The 25,017-nt window shown below is 35.7% G+C and overlaps 1 protein-coding gene across 1 annotated transcript in view; it reads left to right on the top strand.

Moving 5' to 3' along the window:
• Positions 1-10,467: 10,467 nt before the first annotated feature.
• The window catches only part of ltk (leukocyte receptor tyrosine kinase), a 54,852-nt gene continuing 40,302 nt past the window's right edge, over positions 10,468-25,017 (top strand). Inside the window, exon 1 of the mRNA XM_067455266.1 lies at positions 10,468-10,728. Within this exon, the coding sequence (XP_067311367.1) occupies positions 10,674-10,728 (55 nt within the window). The 5' untranslated portion in view covers positions 10,468-10,673. The remainder of the gene's footprint in view (positions 10,729-25,017) is intronic.

The raw sequence follows: 25,017 nt of genomic DNA, 5'->3' as shown, positions 1-25,017 counted from the left end.
TGTTTACTGTCTTAAGACATTAATGTGTCATCAGGAGCAGCAGGGTTTTTGTGCACGTTGTCTTAGCATGTTTTTTGGTTTGTTTTGCTCTCATAGAATTGTTACCTATTCACCCCATTATATGACTGGTACACAGCAACGGTTGGAGTTAAAAATCTTAATTTGTGTTCTACTGAAGAAGAAAAAAAGATACTTACATGTTAGATGCACTGGGGCTAAGCAGATAAAAATCACATTTTCATTTTTGAATTCAACTGGAAAAAGTTTATTGCATGCGTTAACGTTGAGCAAGCTTGATACTTAACTTACACCTTGTGCTTTTTAGGCTCTTTAGACAAGAGTTGGCAAACTTTTGCCTCTTTATTATGAAGTGTGATTTAATTGCATAAATATGCATTCAGTATGACCCTACCAAAACTCACTGTATGTATGTATGTGTGGTACACATGTTGATAGAAAGGAATGACACAGCTGTTGCTTAGGCAAATCATTTATTTTATTAAAACGTCTTTGATACGTCTGTCCTCACAGGAATATTGGGAGAAGCCAATTTACTCAAATCCTTTGATAACTTCCTGTTGAGCCTTAGACCTTTTGGGTTTTCAGATGTTTTAACTGAATTGGTTTTATGTGCATCACATTAATGAAGCATCATGCTGGATATCGCTCTATTGATGTGTTTTTCCCATTTAACAGATTTTTTACAGGTCAATGCACAGCATGCCTCCAACTGCTAATTACAAATTATTGATGTACATGTCCAGCTTAGTTAAAATGATACTGAACAAATATCTGTCAATCACTAATCTCCTCTTCCGTGAGGAAAACCTGCAGGGTTTCTACCAATCTTGTAGGCTACCAATCTTGGCCATGATCCACAACACTTTATGACATTACCAATCAGTCCAAATTGAATTGTTCGAGATCAAATGAAAACAGTTACATATCAGGAAAACTTTTCCACTGAGAGCATTAGAACTTTACATTTAATATCTTTAATCAGTCCAGACGATTAAACTGTCTTGAGGAATTTCATGAGAAATACATTTATATTTATTTTAGACTTTGGTATCATGGCAAATCTGAAAATGTGATTATATGTGATATTGTGTAGACTGCTAATATTGTGGACTTTTGCTCTGGAAAAAAAAATGAACTGGGGGTTTAAAAATTGTTTATTTATTATTGCTGTCTGGGAGATGGCATTCTAATTCATATTTGGGTTCAAATTTTGCTATTACCTAGTTGCTTATTAGCATGCATATTACTAGGATATTAGCTGTTTATTACACATAATAATTCTGCACTACCATATTCTATCCCTTAGCCCTACAATACCTTAACTTAAACGCTACAAATACTACCTTACTAACTATTAAAGTACATTAGGAGTTTAGCAAAAGTCGTATAGTAAATATGTGTTCCCCATAATTAGGTGTTAGCTCTTATTTTTATATAATATGGAAAGATATCTGATATTTGCATGGACTATTTAAAGCATAATTCAGTAGTGATGATGGAAATAATGCACATATTTATATATCAGCAACAAGAGGGCACTGCTGTCTTTATGCAAATGGAAAGCTAAACAAGTGACTCTTGTACAGCCTATGCAACACACAAAATGCTTTCTGACATCAGTTCTTCTGAGAAGGAAGAGTGCTTGAATATTTTAGCAATGAAAAAACACCTTTTTAAATAAATTGCTCTAAGTGGAGGGCTTACTGTTCTATTTTTGCTCAGTGTTGCTTGGAAAAAAAAGAAAAAGAAAGGCCTATATGCTTGTCTCATAATTCATCATTACTGCATTATTTTTTATTTATTTATGCTGTTTTAAATCTGTGCCTGTGGATGTAGTTTGTGCATGTGTGTCTCCAGAAATATGTGCACTTTCTTTTATGATCAGATGACATTATAATATATGAATGTATAATATGACGGCATAAAAAATCTAATTTGCTCCATGGCTCGGTGCCCAGTTCAGGCAGTGTAATCTGGCCTCCTGCATGCTTGTTGTTTTCCATCTGATTGTTTGTGCCAGCCCCTCGGCCTACTCCAAACTGAAGTAGAAAGTGAGCTGAGAGAGAGTTTAGGAACAAGTTCAAACTATTTATTTAATCATATTTTGGATTGTTAAATGCCTATGTCTTCCATTCTTCTTTTGATGAACTACTACGCAATAATTTTTCACTCTAATTGTGTATACGTAGACTGTGAGGAATTGTTTGTAGTATTACACATGATCTTTAAGTAATGATGTAATGTTCGGGTCAAGAAATGCTCCAAGATATTAATTTAGAGGATTTAGTATTCATCCAAGCATCACATTCCTATGAGCACATCTATCTCATTCTGGTTAGACAACCATCGCATGCTGTCCAAACTCGAATGAAGAGCGATGACAGAGACTGGAATAAAGCCTCCTCAACTGAGACAAAGACACCCCATCATGACTACAAAATGTATACACTGCGTTTGTGTGTGTGTAATATATATATATATATATATATATATATATATATATATATATATATATATATATATATATATATAGTATATATACATTTTAAGTGTTTTATTACTGCACTGTAAAGAAAATATTGTTTTGTTGAATAATAAGTTGACCTGGTTGCCTTAACATTTTGAGTTCATTGAAATAAAAAAAAAATTAGTTAAGACGATGAAGGAGATTGTTTTTATAAATAGAAAACTCAAAATATTATACCACATACACTTATTATAACGTGTTACTTAGTAGCTCTCTTTATCATATTTTAGATACATTTGAGTGTGTTGAAAATGATGTTACTCTGTGCTTTCACTCTGCGGCTGATGCGACACTTGTTGCACACTGCTAAGAGTAAAGCGTTTCTGCCAAATAAAACCGAGGGTAACAGATATGACTCAATTGAGAGGTGACTCCCTCAGACGCTATGCTGAGACGTCCCTATTCCTGGGTTAAAATAGCAATTTTCTCACAATTTACAGTTGGAAACATTTGGGATATTGCTAAACTGAACAAAATATATAACACTGGCCTGGTGGTTTTTAGATATTTTACTGCAAAAATACTACACTGTAAAACATTTTGGTTGTTTTTTTGTTGGTTTAACTTAAAAAAAGTAAGTAACCTGGTTGCCTTCAAATTTTGAGTTTATTGAAATTAAAAATTTGAGTTGATACAATGAAGGAAATTTGTTTAATAAATAGAAACTCAAAATATTTTTGTATCTGAACCACATACAAAAATGTGATAAATCATGAAAATAGCACTATTTGGCATGTTTCACTGCATCATCAGAAATAAAACACACACAATTACCCAACCCAATATGCTTAAAAAATATTTTACTAAAGGTTGTCGAATCTCAAAAAAAATTCATTTTATTAACTCAAAATTTCAATTTCAATGAACTCAAAATTTTAAGGCAACCAGGTAACTTTTTTTCTAAATAATTTTGTACAGTGTATAGTACACCTTTAAATTAAATTCCGTATCATGCCGACTTTAACTGTTGGATGCATGCATGATTTCAAAGTGAACACAAAGTTGTAAATCATATGTTGCATACTGCTTTATATAAAGGAGGCATGTTTAGAAGCTGGGTTTCACTGGGGTAGCTTGACTGACCAATCAGAATTGAGTCACAATGGAACATAATGCTTGATAAAGTGTTAAATGCATTATTATCAGAATAAGGGACACGCTCAGGGGTTGCAAGCCAAATGCACAACAAATGATTAGCAAACAAAACAGTCTTTATTATAATCCACCAACTAAGAATGCAGGAGAAGAACAGACCAATCTCCTCCACAATGACAATACCAGACAACTTAAATATATGGAACAAACTAAAGGAACTAATTAGAAAATAGCTGAACAGAATAACTAATCAATGAGTAACCAATGAGAGGAATGAGAACTCAGGCAGGTAACAGAAACAAAGCAAACAAAGAGCAAACTACTTATCCTGAACATAACAGGATATACACTTTACAATAAGCAGTTATTACTTTTATTTTATTAACCTGTGTGTCTAAACACAAGCCATCTTCACTCAAATATGCAATTTCTCACTTTTTTATTACTCCAAAACAGTTCTTATCAAAGCCATATTAAAAGGAAAATTAAAGGATCAACATAAAGGTACTTGTTTTTTTTAAATTCTGCACATGATAATCAACATTTGGACCGTCACTATTCCAGGATAGTGTTGATTGCAACCTGCGCAGTGACATTTTTTGTGTGTGTGTGTGTGTTTTATAATAATGACCTTGGATTTACTTGCATACGTAAGTGTTTGACATACAGGGAACCGCTGTGCATTTGTATGGAAACTGAACTTAAATTTGTACACGAGTCTAAAAGGTGCTGACTACATGTGGTTAATTTATAAGGTGCTGAGTAAAGCCTGACTTTATAAAGGGCTGAATAAGCATGAGCATGAGTTTGTAAGGTCAGTGAAGGAGATGTGTGGATGCACATACAGACGGCTACCCGCGAAATCAACTTTATAGGATACATAAAGAGCTGAAACCTGTGACAAGAGCATGTGACTGATTAACCACAGCAAAGTTTCATCCTGCAGATGAAAGGGATCTAGTGATCTGCAATAATAGTTTCTCTTTCACAAATGAACACAGTTGCACCTCAAGCCCCTTCTTCAGTGCTGCTACATAAGGAGCAACTTCCTTTATCATCGACTGTCTTGACTTGTGTCGATTTGTCAAGCAACAATCGATGTGCTTAATAAATATTAGGTAAATAAGTGGGTATGTTGTGCAACAGGAAAAGCCCTGGTACTTCAGATATAGTTTCTCTTAGCTCCTTTTCTTTCTTTTTTTTAGACTTGAAAGCATCAGAGAGGGTCGGAACTAAATTAAATTGACAGCAAAGTGTTCTTTATGAGAGCATATTTGTTTGCGAAAGTTAAACTGGAAGTAAAAGCAGATATATGCTGTCATACAAAATGTCAGTGCATGCACTTTGCCTCCATGTGAAATATAATCCAGTCATTAAGTTATTTTCTCAAGTGTGAAACAATTTTTCCTAGATCAAATATGGAAAGGACATGAAATAATTTCAGGCTTCACTGTTGACTGGTGTTCATGCAGAGTTTTGCTTGTGATATGGCAGCCCAAGGCTGGCTTTACAATCATTGGGAGAGGATAAAATTTAATAACTGACCTGAGAGGGATGATTCATCCTTATTACAAACAAAGAAACTGTATTGCATACAATTCCTAGTGCCAAACCCTTTAGGACAAACAGTTTTAATACGGATATAACCCTCTATGGGACTAATTGTGAAAACACAGCTTGAAAAATCATTTTCTAAAATGTGTTTTCTACACTTGTGACCTTTTTTGTAGGGTACCATCATTTATAAATATGACATTGGGGGATTAGGGTAAATTATTTTTGGCAAATTGTTTAGAATTGTTTGGAACTTTACACACATTCAAATGAATTTTCACAGTGAAAAAACTTAAACAACTTTTTTAATTCAATTTCTTCCTGTGCTGCTGTATTTGATTTTGAATGCATGTATGAAAATGTGTAAATCTTGACATAAATTCAGGCTGGAAAGTATAGTAAAACCATGTCTTTGTCACAGTTATGCTCAGTTTTGTGGATCTGTCCACAAAAATGGACAGATCCACAAAACTGTGAAATCTCCACTTGAGCTTTCATCCTGCCTGTGCTCGGGATCACCACCTGCCTGCTCCTGCTCCTGGCTCCTCCCACCATTGCCATCTTGGTTTCTCCCATTATAGTCACCTCTAGTCTGAAGCCTTTCGCCGGCCCATCGTCCTCCACCAGAGCCCCCACTGTCCCTCCTCATTTGGACTTTTATGTTCTTATAAAATGTGCATTAAAAAAACTTTAGAAAACACATTTGGACATACAAATATATTTAAAATAATGTATTTTATATGTATTTTCTACACTGTAAAAAAAATTGCTGGTTTTTGTTGGTTTAACTTAAAAAAGTAAGTAACCTGGTTGCCTTAACATTTTGAGTTTATTGAAATTAAAAATTTGAGTTGATACAATGAAGGAAATTTGTTTAATAAATAGAAACTCAAAATATTGTATTTGAACCACATAAAAAATTTGATAAATCATGAAAATAGCACTACTTGGCTGCATCATCACAAATAAAACACACAATTACCCAATATGCTTACAAAATCTTTTAATAATATTTAAATAAAGGTTGTCGAATCTCAACAAATGTTCATTGTATTAACTCAAAATTTTAAGGCAACCAGGTAACTTTTTTCTAAATAATTTTTTACAGTGTAGAAATTAACTCACTTTGAGCATTGAGAGGATGTCTTAACATGTGCTAATGTCTCCTTTACTTTCTTGTCCCAAAAAGTGTGAATGACATGGCAAATACATTTTAATTATACTGGCTCAATCATATCAAGTTTCTAAAATTGACCATTATTATTGTATTTTAAATACAAATTTTTTAGCGTAATTTCTAAATGACAATGATATGAACGCATGTGAGCTGCTTTGATTGTCTTCTGAATCTTGTTGGGGAAAATTAAGTGGCATTCTTTAAAAATAACAACTCAAAAAACTGAAAGGGAAACTTGCCCACTACATGATAAATATGTAAATTTCTCAAATACAGGTCTTGCTTATTGAGCTTGCTGTCATCAAAATATGTAAAATACGGTATAGCAGATTTGCCTTTTTTAGAAAACATTTTTGCAGCAGTAGTACATTACAAACATCAGGTTAAGGACATGCTTGAATTTTTTTTGTAGGGGTCTTTACTGCTGCTCTTGAGCCTGTAAATAACAGGCAGCTAAATGGCTTGGAGAGGGTCAAGTGATTGAGTGCTTTCAGCATATATTATACTCACAAAGGATATGTCGGAAGCACAGTACTAGTGTTATGAGTGAGCGGTTTAATGTGCTGAAAGAGGCACTACGCTTAAATCTTTTGCATATTGCTGAATGCTATATATATATATATATATATATATATATATATATATATATATATATATATATATATATATATATAAAAAATATTTTTCAATTATCATTATTTCAATTACACATGCATGCTTGGTCGAAATAAACAGGTCAGGCATAACATTAAGAACACCTTCCTAATATTGTGTTGGTATTTTGCTGCCAAAACAGCCCTGATCCGTTGAGGTATGGACTTCACTAGAAACCTGAAGGTCTTCTGTGGTATTTGGCACCAAGATGTTAACAGCAGATCATTTAAGTCCTGTAAGTTGAGAGGTGCGAAAGGTGCACCAGGTAATACTGTTTTCATGAAAGAGTGTACATGGTGGCAACAATGCTTAGGTAGGTGGTATGTGTCAAAGTAACATCCACATGGATGGCAGGAACAAAGGTTTCCCAAAAGAACATTGCCCAAAGCATCACACTCTGCCGGCTTGTCTTCTTCCCATAGTGTATCCTGGTGCCATGTGTTCCCCAGGTAAGCGCGGCACAGCCACCTGGCCATCCATGTGATATAAAAGAAAACGTGATTCATCAGACCAGACCACCTTTTTCCATTACTCCATGGTCCCTTGGTGTTACTATAATGCCCTATATTGTTTGATCTACAGGAACACTGCATGTTGCGATCTAATTGAATGAATGTGTTATTATGTTTGGGTTCACTGTGTTTCTATTCTTCATTTCTTGGAATTATACTATTCTCTTTAGTTTTCCATTTAAGAACAGAACACAGTGAGAAGTGAATGAGGTTTCTAAGAATAGCTGAAGCTTTACAAGTTGCGATTTAATAAAACTCAAATAAAACTATCTGCCATTGAATTATCTGTTGTCTGACAAATCATGCAGTTTTAATTAGAACAATGAAACTTTAAAGGAGACCACAGTAGACATGGGCTGGACAGCTGACAGCCATTACATTCTCGATTCTCTCTGTGTATTATAAATGAGAATTTGAGTGGGAAAAACAACAACAAAGGTTTAATTGTGAGTCAACTTTAAAGTAATGACACTGTGCTAATGTCATTGCACAGTTAAAAAGAAAAAAAAGAAAAAAGAACAGAAAAAAGATTGCTATTTGAACCTTAAGAGACTTTAAAAATGCTACAGTGAAAACCTGTTAATTTTTATCGTATACTAATATACTGTGAAAAATTGCAATAGAACAGGACATTTTGTAAATGACACCTAGGGATATCACTTATATATATTAAAATATGATTTACTTTTTATGTTTATTTTCCAGTACATCACAAATTAATATTTGCTTTATCACAGAATTTTTTGGCCATTACGTCTACAAAATATTATCTCAAAATGTATTATTATGTTTAAATGTACGTGTTCCAGGCAGAAAATAGAAACACACAAGCATTTGGATAAAAATAGTTTGTGAGGTTTTGGACCATGCATAGTCAGTTTCTTTGATAAGTGAGCAATGTGCAGCAGAACATCTACGGCAGGAAGTGAACTATTTCCTGAAATAAGGTTAAATGCTAGACATCCCATCATTATTCTGAGAGATGACAGGCGAATCTAAACTCTATATTAGAAACTCATGTCAAACATGCTGTATCACATGACAGAAAAACACAATGACCCCCAATTCTGGGAACAGCGCTGTCTGTAGTGCTCTAAAAACATCATAGCCTATTAATACATCTTTTTTTTGTTGTTGTTGTTGTAGTTTCATTTGAGAAAGGATGATCACATTTAAAGCTACACTGTGTAACTTTTTTAGTTTATTCTTAGCTAAAAACACGTAGTTCTTTCAAAAATATGTGCTCATTAATGTATATTGACTTCTTTCAAATAATAAAGTATTCTCGTAAGTATATATGCCGCCATTGAAAATACATACGGGTGAGGGGTTCGAATGCCGGTCGCCATGTTGACCTCCATCTTGAAAGTACATTAGCCAAAGAGGGACATACCCGTAAATTCAAGCTTTGCCTTTCGCGTTTTAACACTCGATGGTACCGTCTCAAATGTGAAGAGGGGGATTGCCATGTTAATCTTGGACTAAATCGGCCACCGTAGGAGTTGAAACGAAATCAGAATTGAGAGGAACAGAAACTAATATTTACTGGATGGTCATATAACTTTTCACTGCTAGATGGGGGAAAATATCACACAGTGTAGCTTTAAACTCCCAAGTCTCTAAGCAGTGAGAGGGTGACCTGTATAATGCCTTTTTTTTCTAGAATACGGATATGTAGCATGCTACAGTCTTAACCTTATGTGTAGGCTACATAAATGGAAATGACACAGCTAATAAATAAAATATATAATCCAAGTGTTTATTTAGCTTTGCCGTTTATGTGAAAATGTAGTATAGCCTACATCAAACGGTATGTTTGAAAATGTTTATATGACATAATATTTATTTAGTCCAACATATCACTAGCCTATAGGCCTGGAATTTTTGCTAACGTTTATCTTATTTTATTTCTCATTATTATAATTTCCCACGTCCCAATTGATTTCCTTACATGGAAAATAACGAGTAAGAGTGTAAGATACATTTGTGTCAAAAACGGAGCGATTCAGAAGGCAAAGAAAAGAGGATCTGTATTTTATTATATACTTGTTAATTATTTTGGCAAAATTGTATTTGCACAAATGTAAATATAGTAACCAAAAACCTGCCTTTAAACATTTTTATAATGATACTCTGTTCTATATAAAACTAAGTGTTTCAATTAACAAAAAGGCTATTAAAACAATAACTATTTGTACTACATAGGCCCTACCAATTGTTTGAATGTAAATAATGTGTGTATATATACCCCCTCGTATATTGTATATTTCCATGTTCTGTGTACAGTTTGTATACCTACTTGAACTTTTGTACAATGAAAAAAACAAAAACAAAAACAAAAGATACTGAGCGATTGATTGATAACCAAAGTCACGTGATTTCAGCAGGTGGACACGTGATCCGAATCATGAATCCATACCTGATTCATAACGGTTTGAAGCTTTGTTCTAATAGTTTTGAAACTATTCTCGCCGCTATAAAACATACAATTATTATAGAACCACTGTAGTGAGATGGGCTTTTTAACGACATCATTAGTAGCTAGCCTAGGCTACCTTTTATGGGTCTTGACAGAGGATTGGTGTCAATGGAGGCCTTTCTCACTTTTGTTCCGAAGATGAACAAAGGTCTTACAGTTGCCGAACGACATGAGGGTGAGTAAGCCTAATTAATGGCCGAATTTTCATTTTTGGGTCAACTAATGCTGTGTGAACCCGCCTGTCGCCGATCCATCGTACAGTGGGAACACAGCAGAAACTGAATACCTAGCCGTGCAGTGTGAAAAGAGCAGTGATAAAAATTGTGCAGTCTGAATTCGGCCAGGCATTAGGACCGAGCGCCAGTCAGAACCAGTAGCAGGAGAGAGAGAGAGAGAGAGAGAGAGAGAGAGAGAGAGAGAGAGAGAGAGAGAGAGAGAGAGAGAGAGAGAGAGACGCTGCAGCATCAGCATCATAATGAATCACAGCAGCTCTGAGGCGCGAGAGGCAGGAGCCGCAAGACTGAATTGGATAGTTTCGGAAAGGCGCTTTATCGATTATTATTAAGCTTTCCCCCGCCCGCGCCAGGAATAAAAGTGATCAGAGATTAGGCTAACAGTAGCCTACTTAATCTCCGGGATCCTTTTTAAGGAGCCATGGATTATTTTACTCGACAAACTTTCTTAAAACTTGCTTTTTTCATCTTTACAGGTGAGTGTTTGCAAATAATTCTGACCTGCTGGTTTATTTCTATCCTAAACATGTCCAGACGAACTGCATGTAGACGTTGATGGTTTCAAATGAAATCTAGCTACTTGATCACAGGGGAAACAGAATCATGAAACCGCTCATTTCACTTTGATTAGAGTCAGCTGGCAAACACTAGTGAATTTCTCATTTCCACATAATGATTTTTAAGGACAGCATGAGATGCGCAGTTCAGCAGCACTTTGAAAGTTAATTTATTCCGAGTTATCTTCTCAGACTATGCTGGCCAAATCTGTGGTGTCATAGCAATTAAATAAAGTACCCTAAGAGTTCGAGTAAGAGCTTCTATTCATCAGACATGAGCAGGCTTGGGGAGATTCAGCTGTTTTTGTTAAAGTTAAAGACAAATTCTATTGTTGCACTATTGCATTGAACTTTTATGGGATAAGACATCACAATATAACCTGTCATTAAACATCTTGACATATTTAAAATAATACATGAAACATATGTGCAAAATTTAAAAAAGTGAAACAATTCGTACAATAGGCAAAATATAAAAGGCAAAATACAATAATACACACACACACACACACACACACACACACACACACACACACACACACACACACACACACACACGTCTGACGTAAAAAAAATGTCTCCATATATATAGTTTTTTTTTACTCTACAAACTGTTCTATCCCCTTATACTAACCCTACTCCCAAACCTACACATCACAGAAAACTTTTTACATGTACATTTAATTTTTTACATTTTAAAAAGCTTCTGTACCCATTGTGACCTCAATGTAGGTCCCCACAGTGACAGGTTCCAATGAGTCTGTTTGCATTCAGGTTGAAGTCCCCACCGGGATTAAAAAACACATACATACACACACAAGCACCCACGCACGCATGCATACACACACAAACACACACACACACACACACACACAGAGAGAGAGAGAGAGAGAGAGAGAGAGAGAGAGAGAGAGAGAGAGAGAGAGAGAGAGAGAGAACAGTTCAACCTTTGCATATTTTGCCGTGCGCTATGAGATGTGATATTTAATCTAATACTGCTCATTGGCACCTTATCTGTCCTGCTCAGACAAAATGACCTCATCAGCATCACAGATTATCAACTCATGTTCATGTGTGTTAGGCAGGAGAGTTAGACTGTTAGAAGGTCCTTTTTATGCAACCTGGGAAGAGTGGTCCACATAAGCCGTTTTGGTTCATGTTGGACAGTACGTCATTTCTCTGCAGTGTTCAGCGATTTAGCATTCAATACTGTATATACATGATCTATCTAACATATTTATTAATGCATTTATTTGTTTCTTTATTATTATTTCTGGCACACACAGACTATCAGATAATTCTGCCGTCTTTTGTTGTGCTGAGCTTTTAGCAAGATTGAATTCACAGATGTCAGACTAAAGAAAAACTGAAACCCGTTTTCAAGTAACTCAAGGCACGTACAAATATGCCTCTAGCTTTTAACATTCTCCTCCTTTTTCTCTAGTGGTTTCGCTTTTCTGTTTTCAGATTCCATCCATTTATGCTTCTTTAAGTCAAATTAAATAACTTCTGATTCACTCAGAGTCAGAAATGACCCAGAGTACTAACAACCACAGTATGTAATATTACTAAAATGTTAGTATGTTTTTTTATTAACTTTAAAGATGGAGAGCAGCGCTCTGATATCATGTATTATGAGTCTTCCCCATCAGCTTATCCAGTCAGCTTTGAAGATATTTAACTATCCAGGGATTGAGAATGTCAGTGCTTTAGAAAAGAAGTAGGAGTTGTGAACCAGATTCAAAGGTCTTTTTCAGCTGCATTGTTGACATGTAACATGATAAAACCACAGTTTATTTAGTTTGACCCGTTTAACATTAGATTTATGTGAAACAGCTGACCTGCTATAACAATGTAATAGTGAAATAACAATAATAGTGTTGGTCTGTGACTAGCTCTATTAAAAACACCCCAAAAACTTTATAATCAAATTGTCCATACATTCAGAATTAGATTATTTCATAAGCAAAAATAAAGGGAGACTGGTTAAAGCCAGAGCTAGCATGTTGCAAGCCAATCGCATTACAGCTTGCCAGATCAAGCAGTATGAAATATGCATTAGACTGTCAGTGAACGGACTGTGGTCGGTCTGTGGGGCCTGCCGTGTCAAGCTGAGACTAGTAGAATGCTGGACTCCACCCCTCACATTACATGTTGACATAGATGGCAAGGTCGGACCTGAGTTTTACCACACCAGCACATTAATTAGGTATACACTATAAAAGTTTTGTATGGGATCATCTAGCAAACGTGAGGAGAATTACGTCTTTGGTGAAGTAATGAGCCATGGTGTTATACAGCACCAGGTAAACTGTGCTGGTGAGTTGGTCATTTATTATTAAATGCAGGGTTTTTCGTAGGTCTGGACTCTGGAGACTTAATGGAAACACGTCTTGTTTAAGCAATTGACCCCAACACCTTATTTACTGCCTGCACTTCACCTCTGCTCTAACCTGTTTCTTATTCTAGCCTTCTAAGTGCTTCAGGGATGACGTAGCATCACCCTGGTCCTTCCGGGAAAAAATCCAATAGGATAAAAAGTTAAACTTAGGCTATAATCAAATTACACCATGATTGCATGACTTCAACAATACCACCATTAAGCTTCTGACAACTCTTTGTTTTCCCGCCTGAAAGTAGAAAGGCTGTGAAAGAGAAGTAGTGAGTAGATGACAGTAGCTGTTTATTGTCCCCAATATCCTCTGTAGAGCCATTTAACTACTGTTCAGCATTTTTCAAGTCGGGTAAAAGTTGTTTAAAAATCAGAATGGGGTATGCGACAATTCACCATGACGTCATAACAGTAATAGGCGTTCTTCCAGGTGGCAAAAGCCAAAACTTTCCTATGGCAACGCTATTTAATTGCTTGGAATTCAGACATAAAGCTCTGGAAAAAAAGAAGAGACCACTTAACATTGAGAAGTCCATATTAAGTGGTCTCTTAATTTTTTCATAGCTGTAGTTAACATGATCACTGAGGGACTGATTAACTAATTCAGAAGATAGCAATACAAAATACATGGTCTAGTAGATGTTACGCTACTACCATAATTTTTAAATGAGCCTCAGCCTACAATTGAGCAGTTATTTTAGTGATTGCTGCTGTTTGACTTACAATATGTTAGGCTATGGCAGATTGTCTATTTCCCTGTTATCTGACTATAAAGGCTATGATCATTTTCTATTGCTCGGATTGGATGGCACAGACGTGAGCTTTTGACGGTGAGAGTGATGTAGACTAGCGCTACTCAGCTAGACATTCATCTAAACTAAACTCGCTGTGATAATGAAACCAATGTGGTACACACATCAATCATCCATCAGCAGTAGCCTACAACTATGTTTTGCTTTTCCTATTTCTTCCACTTACATTTGATCAGTAGCCTACGTGACACTGAGTTCTGTCTCTTCCTTGTACTTTTACTACAGGCAGTGATCTTCAAAAGAGACCTTAAGTTTACTAATATTAGTCTCAAATTTCCCCAGCTGAAGATAATTATGCTCTGCCATGCTTTTGTAGATGGAACCTTTTAAGAACACTTCTCTGTAGCACTACTTTTGACGATGTCCCCTTGCTTTAATCTCATCGCCCACAGGTTCTGCTGGATATATTTACAGGGCAACCCCAAACACAACACGTTTTCGTCATAGTTTCAACTTTAATCAACAGCAATGTTTTTAACTATGTAAACTGTTTCCAGTAGCTGGCTGGATCTCTTCAGTTGGTCAGTAAGCTGCTCACGTTCTGCCACACGGAAGTATCTTGGTGCCGATTCTTTACAAACATTCTGAAATGCCGTATTACCGATGTATTTTATGTTGGAGAATAAAACATAAAAAAAGATATTGGGTGCGTCTCAATCAGCCTAGTTCAGTAGTCAGGGCACTGATCAGGACAGAAGTCAATGGGCTGACTCCCTGATCAGTGCCCTTGCTACTGAACTAGGGAGCTGATTAAGAGACGCACCCATTATTACAGGCTTTTAACCAAAAATCCATTAAAAAACCCCATTGACTTCAGGACAATGGAACCGGAAATGTGCTAAAATGCTAACTCGTTCAATGGATTTGGCCTACAAAAATACATCATCCCTCCAGCACTCTATAAACCTGGCATTGTGTACCAATATTGTCGGTTCTGTGACAAATTTCTGTCATGTTCCTCATTTGCTGTATAAAAGAATTTAGTAAAAGGAAAAATGTAATTGTAAACGTTATTTAGGTCTTATTTTGCTATCAATGTTGTCTTATGTTTGTCATAAAATTCATTCTAAGAAAATAAAAACAGACACAAACGAGACAATTGTCGACAGGAGTGAGAGTTATACATTTTTTATAAAAGAGTTATAAAAATGTATGAGATGAGTTAATATTGAATGTCTGGCTTTTGACTGCAGACTTTGAGACACCGAGGCAGCATTGTATGAGACACTGTTGAGAGCTCTAGAAGAAAAATAAACTATCAGATTAATGAGGCCTTTTTTCTCAGTAGGAAAATCTGAGAAGCAGGAGACTCTCCATTTGTCATTGCTGTTTGGGATGTTCAGCTGAAATGTTAAAAAGATCTCATTTGTGATTTTCTTCCTTGTTTGAGATCTTCCTGAATTTGTGCTAATGGGGAAGACAAGCTCAGCCTTGTCATGTTTATCACATTAGTTTCTCACATTTTGAATGAGCAATTTAATCATCACTTTTTTGCTGTTTGCTATTTGACATATCACAAAAACGAAAACCATAACAGTGACAATATAGCCTAAGGTTAGATCATTGTGACAGCGTTATTTGCGAAATGCTCCAGCATTTTCCTCAGTCCGTGCAATACGTATAGTGTCAAATGTCTGCACCATGGTTTCCGAGGAAACTGCATTTTATTCTTTCCACACCTTGAATTACTGAAATTGCAACTTATATAGGACTTTAGATGTCAGTGTAAAGTGGTGCTCAGCATGACTTTAGACATTGTGTTTGGTGAAATGGACTTCCTTTGCCATAGTATCTGTACAATCATCCAGTAATTACAGGTCTGAATCTCTAAACACAGATCAAAGTGTTTGCTTTTAGCATTCAACTTAAAGAAGCCCAATAAGTGTTGTAAAGTGCATCACTGCGACGTCTCTTGCAAACAGAGCATTTGTACTCGGCCTACATACGCTGATAAAATCAAATGGTTCACTGTCACGGTTGTTATAAGCTGTTAAAGATCACAATCATCTTCGGCTCATGCCCAAGTTGTGTTGATTGTCTGTTCATCTTTTGACCATTTGGGTAGATTGACGGAAATAGTTCTAAATAATAGAAATATGTCCTGAAACCATTGCATAACCTTCAGAAAAGAGGACCTTTAGAAAACATTTAGGTTACACTAACTGTATATAAAATACAAGTCTATATATAAAATTCATATAATTCAAAAATCATTTTATTGATTTTTATATTAATACAACTTACTGTATAATGTATTGTTTTTTTTAACTTCTGCTATCAAAATTAAATGTAAATACAGTTAAAACCCCTATTTAATGTGACTTATTTTCAAGAATGCCTAAATTTATTTCATTTAGTAGGTAGCTATTTTGGAACCCTTGGATAATCTTTTCCATATTATATGTTTTGTATATGAATTCATTTTGCATTACAATGTAAAAAAATTAATAAATTGAATTGATTATGCAAATTAGCCCCAGTCTCAAATCAATCACTCTGTTCGGCTCAGCTGTAGAAAACACTACACAATGGCAAGTGGAAATATTGGTTTACTGGTTGAACCAGACATTTAATTCAGAAGAAGAAGAAAAGAAAGAGTGAATTATACAGACAGGCCCATTTCTATGGGGGTGAACGCAAGAGCACCCTCAGTTGATACAGATTTGGTAAACACTCCAGTGCATATTTTTGTTTATTTAAGACAAAGTTTAGGTTTTTGCCGCAATGAGCAATGTAGTCAATCATTGACATGTTTGTTGAGCTGTTGAACACTTGAGTTCTTTGAGTGGAACTGAGAGTGACAGCTTTTTAGTGAGTATAAAGGGAGCGTTTTTGTGCACTAGACTAGACTATATACAGTATAATCTATTCAGAATTTGAAAAAATGGACAAATAACGGTGACTGATATTGGCTTGATTACATTAGTAAACAACTAACAATGTCAATGCGTGTCTAATGTTGCCCCGCAGTTTGACGGGATTGTTTATATTTTTTTCTGATGGTATGAATAGGGGGAATAAGAGGCAGTTTCGTAACACGTTTTTGCGACTGTGTTTGGTATGCTGCAGTTTTAAGGAGAAAATACTCAGCAATAGTGTTGACTGATTTATTTATGCATAGTTTGTCTTAAAGCATATTAAAACCCACACAAAGACATAAAAAAACATCAGAAAAGGTGATTTTGACCTCAGGGGAGTCTTTAATGTTATCTTGCTTAATAGTTTAAACATATCTAATAGTGCTCAGTGTAAAACAACATGGGATTTAGGCCTCTGAAAAGTTCATGGGTCACCAAAGTGTACTTGGAAAGTGTCAGATAGTACTTGTCTACACAAGATGCGATTAAGATGCAATAGTCTCATGAGGACTATATTCATTTAATTTCATAAGGGTAATTATTTTGTTCCCTCTTAATGTCTATCACACCTACTACATAATAATGAACCACTTTGATTTCAAAGCTGTTGTGTACTGTGAAGCAGCAGACCAGATGGGCCTGTTTGGATGTTGTCATGTTGTTGACATTTAGTTTGTGACATTCAGAGAGTCAATATTAAGGTGGTTTTAGAGACCTATTGCTTCTTAAGAGCAGCAGTTGAACAGAAATGTGGTTGTTGTTGCAACCTAGTCAAACGTGTCTAATACATCCTTTACACCACAAAGAACAGTAAAATCCTTTGGTTGGCTTGACCCAGACATGGTAACCCATATGATTAGTTGATGAATCACTGTATGTCTTTGACATCTGGCAGTTTAGATTGTTATCAGAAACTCAGATATGGTCTAGTTAATTATTGAATGGTTAAGAGGAACATTCTGTGTCAAGCGATATTTTCTCAATGGCATTAAATCTGATAAGGATTCCAAAGTAATTAACGTGAACCTTTTCGAAGAGTTGTGAAAGGGCTGCAGTTGTATCAAATTACATCAGAAGATGGTTAGAAGTCACAACATGTATAATTTAATAGAACATAGAGATGACAAATAAATAAAAAAACATTCAGAGTACTTTTTTTAATATTTTAAATATTTATTATAAAATATGGTCCAAAACAGCAGCATAAAGAACATTTTAGTTATGAATGAACCAATAATAATAATAATAAAAAAAAATACCATTCAGGTATTTAGGCTGGATGTGATGCACAAATATACACTGTCATGCCATCATATAAACATCAAAAACTAGTTTCCAAACGCTGTCTGTCCACGCTAGCACTTTTAACTGTTTCTTAAAAGTTTCTTATCTACACTGAAACATCGGAAAACACTAAATTCACTGTGTAAGACCTCATAAAGCTCACTAAGATGATACAGACGGAACAGACATAATACATTTCTCATGCTATTCTTCTGGAAGGATAATTTTATTTAGCAAAATATCTCACCGTTTACTCATTCCTCCACGTCGCACTCAATCCCCATTATATGTTTGGTCTAAAACGCAACTACCCTCATGTTTTGCCACATGACAAACAAATTGCAGGACTGTGATATGAAGAGTGTACAAAGTTTAGCAGCAGTGTGAAAGTCAATAGACCCTTAAAAATAAAGGTGTCAGGAAGAACCAATTATGCTATATGTTTTACAGTGATGCTATAGAAGAACCATTTTTGGTTCCCCAAAGAACCGTTTCGTGAAAGGTTCTTTAAAGAACCATTTTTTTTCTAACCATTTTATAGTCTAAAGAACCTTTTTGCACTACAAAGAAACTTTTGTGGAATGGAATGGTTCTTTGGCTATTAAAGGTTCTTCATGGAACCATACACTCTGCCAAAGAACCATTTTAGAACCTTTGTAAGAGTGTAGCACCAAACAGGCACAATACCAGTATAAACATCTGTTGGTACAAATTATGCATCACATGACTAAATATGTGTCATTGTTTTCGAACACCTCCGTTTTCACTACAATGCGAAAATGCCGTTTTCAAATGTATGCACTTGGAAGAGCGTTTTCAATAATCACAGTTTTAGCAGGACAAAAACACCATATCAGTGTGGACGACGGAAGATGTGTTTTCAATTCAAACTAAAACATATTAGTGTGGATATTAACACATTAGTAAGGCCTTAATAACACGCCATCTACAGTATTAATGCATTGCAATTACAAGCAATGGATGCAGTGAGAATAAAACTTGAAACGATTAACTTTGATGGATCTTCCCTCATAAATGGTAAGGAGGCTGTTCTGCAATGATCTGGCAACAAGACAAAAGCCTGAATGAAAACAGACTCTCTCCAAACTAAAGTGAGACACAAATGCTCTCATGTGCGTAGAGTCCTGCTGTTTTTTTTTGTTTTGTTTTTTTAATCTTCTGATTGATTTTAGTCCAAGCTGAGCTGGATCCCATGATAGACAGTGCAAGCTTGAACTAAATTTGGGGCTTGAATGCATTCAATTAGTAAGCATTAATTTCAGATTCAATCAATGATTAAGTAATGTTTTTTTTCTGATTATGCCTTCAGGTTTACATAACTTTTTTCCCTAAGATTTCCTATAGTACAATTAAGTTTGATAAATTATTTCTTGAAATCATTGGCATAGCTTTTACTGTTTAGTGAGATGCAGCATCCATATTTTTATCAATGTGAATGTTGAGGGTTTGACTATAGGTGGAATGTTTTTTCCCACTCTCAAATATATCTTAAAAACCCTTACTTCTGACAATTTGACCCTAGCTGCAATCAACGACATTGATAATAATAATAAATGTTTCTTGAGCACCAAATTAACATATGATTTCTGAAGGATCATGTGACAGCAAAGATCAGCAAGCAAGAAATAATAAGAATAAATTACATTTGATTTGAAAATATATTAATATAGAAAACAGTTATTTAAAATTTGTCATTTTAAAATATAATAACATTTAATAATATTACTCTTTTTACTGTATTTATCAAATAAATACAGCCTTGGTAAGCATAAGAGACTACTTTCAAAAACAATAAACAATCTTACAATCTCTTTGCATTCAGATGTTTTACTCTTGTACCTAATCACACAGATATTGTGTATATCAATCAATGGAACTTTTTGTTCAACTGTATACTTTATAACATAATTCGGATTGTGAGTTTTAAACCGGAAATCGATCAGGAGTGCGTTTTCCGTACAGCGACGTAACTCACTGCTACCATAGTACGACGCAGCGTTGAAGAAATCAACTAGCTACTGACGACTTTCAGATTTGTCTTTCAACCACGTTGGTTAATGATGTCACACAAATGGTAGAGTAATTACGTCTTTTAATGAATCCGTTTAAGGTTGAACTAATGCTAGATTTTTTTGCTAGAAATTATAAACATGGCATCTGAGGAGTAATTCTCATTTTTCTCATTTATTTTGCTTTATTTCCAGATTCAATCATTGGCTTGTGCTTACTTACTAGAGCCTGTACGCACACAAAGTCTCTTGATGACATATATGTATTCTAAATAAAATATATATATTGTACTGATTGTCAGCTTGCTTATTTTGCTCAAGTTATGTAAACAAGAAACTATGCTTCTAACCTCAGGTGGAGAGCTGTCCCTCCAACCACACAACTGATGCTCTTTGCGACCATAGTTGGCCAACGACGCTTTTGAAAAACTCACCCCAGATGGTCGTGTAAAATATGACAAAATCTTAAATTTGTGTCTCTTCTACACATCTAAATGGCATTACTCAACACCCTCAACACTTTCTTAAAGTTCCAGACAAACCCCAAATCATGCTCTGTGATCTTCACTAAGTGCTACAATTAAGCTACATTTATGGTAAAAAAAAAGAAAAAAAAAAGTGCTGACAGCCTGGTTTGGGGTTACAGTAATGGCTTGTGAACACTGAGACAGACGGTTGCTGCTATAGCTATAATTGAGTGACCCGTGAAAACTTTCATTAATAACCTACATATGTCTCTTCTGCAGGTATTTTGTTTATGAGCTTCCTCATAAACACGAATTTGCGGATTTGCTCAAGCTATTGCAGTCTCGGTAGGAATGCAAAGAAAATATATATTTTTTACTTAAAGGTCCCGTTCTTCACGATTCCATTTTTCAAACTTTAGTTAGTGTGAAATGTTGCTGTTAGAGCATAAATAATACCTGTAAAATTATAAAGCTCAATGCCAAGCGAGATATTTTATTTAACAGAAGTTCCCTTTCAAAGCCTACAGCGAACGGCCGGTTTGGACTACACCTCTGCACTTCCTTCAGGAATGACGTCACTAGAACCGTTTGTTGACTAACCCTCCGCCTACAAGAACACGCAAAAAGGGGGCATGGTCTTGTTGCTCTCCCATGTGGAGAAGAGCGCGCATTCAGTGCTTGCATCTCCCTGTTATGATAAGAGGCGGGACCTTTCCGGGCAAAGTGCGCTAAGCTGCTGTCCAATCACAACACGGGAAGCGCTGGCCCAATCAGAACTCGTTACGTGTTTCTGAAGGAGGGACTTCATAGAACAGGGAAATCATCAGGCCGTTTTTAGGACAGAGAAAACAGCGCTGTACAGATAAGTAAATTGTGTGAAAAATACTGTTTTTTTACATGCGAAACATGAACTCATGTTATATTGCACACTGTAAACATAATCAAAGCTTCGAAAACACGCGAAGAACGGGCCCTTTAAAAAAAAAGTATTCTTAACAGCTGTTAAACATACTATTAATATTTCAGTATTTGTGTTAAAATGCAATAAGGATTGCAAAGAAATATGGCCGCGGGCCGCATGTTTGACACCTCTACCCAATGTACTTTGACATTTCAGTCATAAAGAGATCGTAAAAGTAATCCATATTAATTGAGTGGCTTAGTCCAAATTTTCTGAAGAGACGCAATCACTATAAGAAAAACTGATTCAATTTAGGCTTTTATTCACATATAAACATTCATCAGATATGGTAAACATAAGCTCAAGCATGTTTGCAAGATCCAATGAGGTTCATTATTGTGTTACACAGCACTTCTGTAAGAACCAATGAGGTTCATTATTGTGTTACACAGCACTTCTGTAAGAACCAATGAGGTTCATTATTGTGTAACACAGCACTTCTGTAAGAACCATTGAGTGTGAGTAACGTACCTGTCTACGGAGGGACAGAAATATTTTCATTTGTGTTCAGAAGATGAATGAAAGTCTTATGGGTTTGGAACATGACGGTGAGTAAATAATGACCTGTGAATAATTCATTTTTCTTTGTTACTTTGTTTGTTTCACAAATGACTCTTTTTAAAAATCTAAATATGCCTATCAATTAAATATATTAGTTCAACATCAAGTAATAGTTTTAGAGCTGTATGCTGCGATTTAGCAAGGCTGGACAATTACCACAGTGAAACAGACTGTTGCAATCTTTGGCTGCATTGGTTCATTTTCTTCTGCCTCGGGCTCAAACATATATAGCACAATTAAAGCGTTGACCATCCTGAGCATCAAAACACACACCACACATGCTGTGAGTGGATACGGTGCAAAGACGTTTACCAGTCAAAGCAGTGGCCGTTGTGTGGAAAAGGAGGAACGAAAATTGAAAAATATTTACAAATATTTTAACTTTTTGGACAAAAAAAAAAACTTTGTGAGCTGACCGCAGAGACAATATAAAGATCTAAAAATTCTTTTCATGACCCCTTTAAACCCACTGAATGTCTCAGCTCCTCCACAGCATCAGACATTAGGTGTGAGGATTGCCTGTGCGCCTCTTAGCTTAAATGGAGAGTATTAAGAGTTGACATTATCCTTTCAGAGAATGAAAAAGCAGGATGAAGCTTGGAGAAACTTGGGCACTCTCTCAGCAGATGACTCAGCTGGGCATGCTGTGCTGTGTATCGTGTTGGTGAGGAGTGACAGCTCTCTGCTGGGAGTGTGCGCTTAACGAAGGCCAGCTGTCAGATGTTCCTATTTTGCCCTAAACTGGGCGGAACAGGTAGGCCAGATGCCATGCTTCACCAATTGGATACAAATCAGAGGACTGTCACACATGCAAACAAACAGAGTGTGCTCTCTTGGCAGAAAAAAAGTGCACATAAGTTGTTCTTGCTGAAGGACGGACCCCCCCAGATAAAAGCCAGTTAACTTGTGATAAAAACTTGTGCCATTATACAATATAGAAATACAAAAGAAAAAGTACAAGATTTATAGTTAGTGTGAAACCAACATGGTTCATATGGTTTACTGGCTCCTCATGTGCAGATATTAATTATTTCATATTCATATTCCAGTAAATTGATGGACGGAAATGTATCTTTTGATTGTCAGCTCAGCCCAAAAATATCAGCATAAGTCTGGTCCACGTTGTATCTTAGTCTGTCTTAAAAAGTAATCATATTTCTCTCTGTCCTAACCAACATAACAAAATCACCTATACACTGATTTTATATTTACGCAATTTCATGTACTTTTATGTACTATGTAATGGATGCTATCTTATAACATAAAAATTAAACTGTTGCTGTTTAATGAATTGTTTTGTTTTGTAATGTTTTACAGTTATGTGTTTTTTGTACAAATATTGGTGAAATGCCTATAATTGTGTTCTATTGTGAAAATGTGCATGCACCTGTAGTCTATCAGCATGCTCCACTATTGCATGCTCAATAAACTAGACCTGGGCCATGGTAGAGATGTTCAATACTTTTGTAGAAAAGATTCAAAGTATGTGTCTATACAGAAACTGACAAAAATAAACATTTCATATAATCTTTATAATTATAATATAATCAATAATGTGAGTTTAAAGTTTTAAGAGACTTTTGGATTTAGACTTTAAACATCCTACTTTCTTTAGACATGTATACATATTTTATTTATATGATAGTGTGCATCTTGTTAATACAGTCCCTTTTTGTGCAAGATCTCTGATGTCAGAGTCATTTACAGGAAATATGATTATAATTTGTGGTTAAATATATGAGGCTTGAAATTTTAGCTAACTTGCCCATTTTAATGATCCATTTTGGCAGCTGCAGTCTCTTTGTATATTTAGCAGGAAATCACATGATTTTGTCACATGACAATTTCCCCATTGGCTATATTGTTGTGTTTGAGCTTTTGTCAGTCTTGACCTTTTGACCATTTGAGTTTTCATACAGATCTGCTCTGTCATATTTGTTGCTAAAATTTGCCTTGTTGATTTATTTTAAATGTCTTCCCAGGCAGTTTATTTCCATACATGAATCAATCAGATGAAAAGAAAGCCATTGTGTCAATCATGTCATTGATTATATTGTCATGTGTTTGATTTGGCATCGTACTTTTTTGTACAGTGTTTGCTCTTGTGCAGAATATGTACCATGACCAGTAATTGGTCAAGGAATTTGTTTTTGAAAGAATTTGCCATTTTATTGGTTTAAGCCCCCAATGTCTCAGGGTCTGCTAGTAAACTGTATCATGAATCACCCTGCATTCGAAAGATTCACTGATATTTATATAATGTCTTTTAAAAGAGTATTATAAACTGATTGTTGTGCAGCATTTGGTTTGTAAATTTCAACATAATTTTCATTTGAACCTCAAAGTCAGTAATATGTTTGTTCTAAATCCTGCTTAATGCCTTTGTAACCAGTCCTACTCGACCCATTCTCGAGCAGGATTCGAACCAGGGCCTTTGGCGGGAGAGAAGGGCACGCTAATAAGAATGCTAAAGACCATAGCCTCTAGTGTCAGTCACAGAGCACCCCTTGAGATCAGGGGAGTGAGGTTTACACGCACAGACTCTACTGGCTTACACTCACTCCCATTTGGGTCACGGCCGAATGTAACCGGTCCTACTCAACCTGTTCCGGGTGGGATTCGAACCTGAGTCTCTGGTGTGGGAGGCAAGAACGTTAACAAGGATGCTAAACACCGCAGCCTCTAGCGTCAGTCGCAATATCACCTTTTGAGTAAACTAGAAATCTAGAGGCACCCTAGCGGCAGCAAATCTAATCTGCCGCGAGTATCGTCTAGCAACTCTCAATACCTTCTGAGCTGTAAAAACCAAACTCTGGTCAGGCCAATCACATCGTGTATGGAGT

The sequence above is a fragment of the Pseudorasbora parva genome, chromosome 10, assembly GCF_024679245.1.
Source record: "Pseudorasbora parva isolate DD20220531a chromosome 10, ASM2467924v1, whole genome shotgun sequence".
NCBI classification, from domain to species: domain Eukaryota; kingdom Metazoa; phylum Chordata; class Actinopteri; order Cypriniformes; family Gobionidae; genus Pseudorasbora; species Pseudorasbora parva.
Note: the sequence above shows the minus strand (reverse complement) of the source record. Positions and strands in the feature narration are given on the sequence as shown.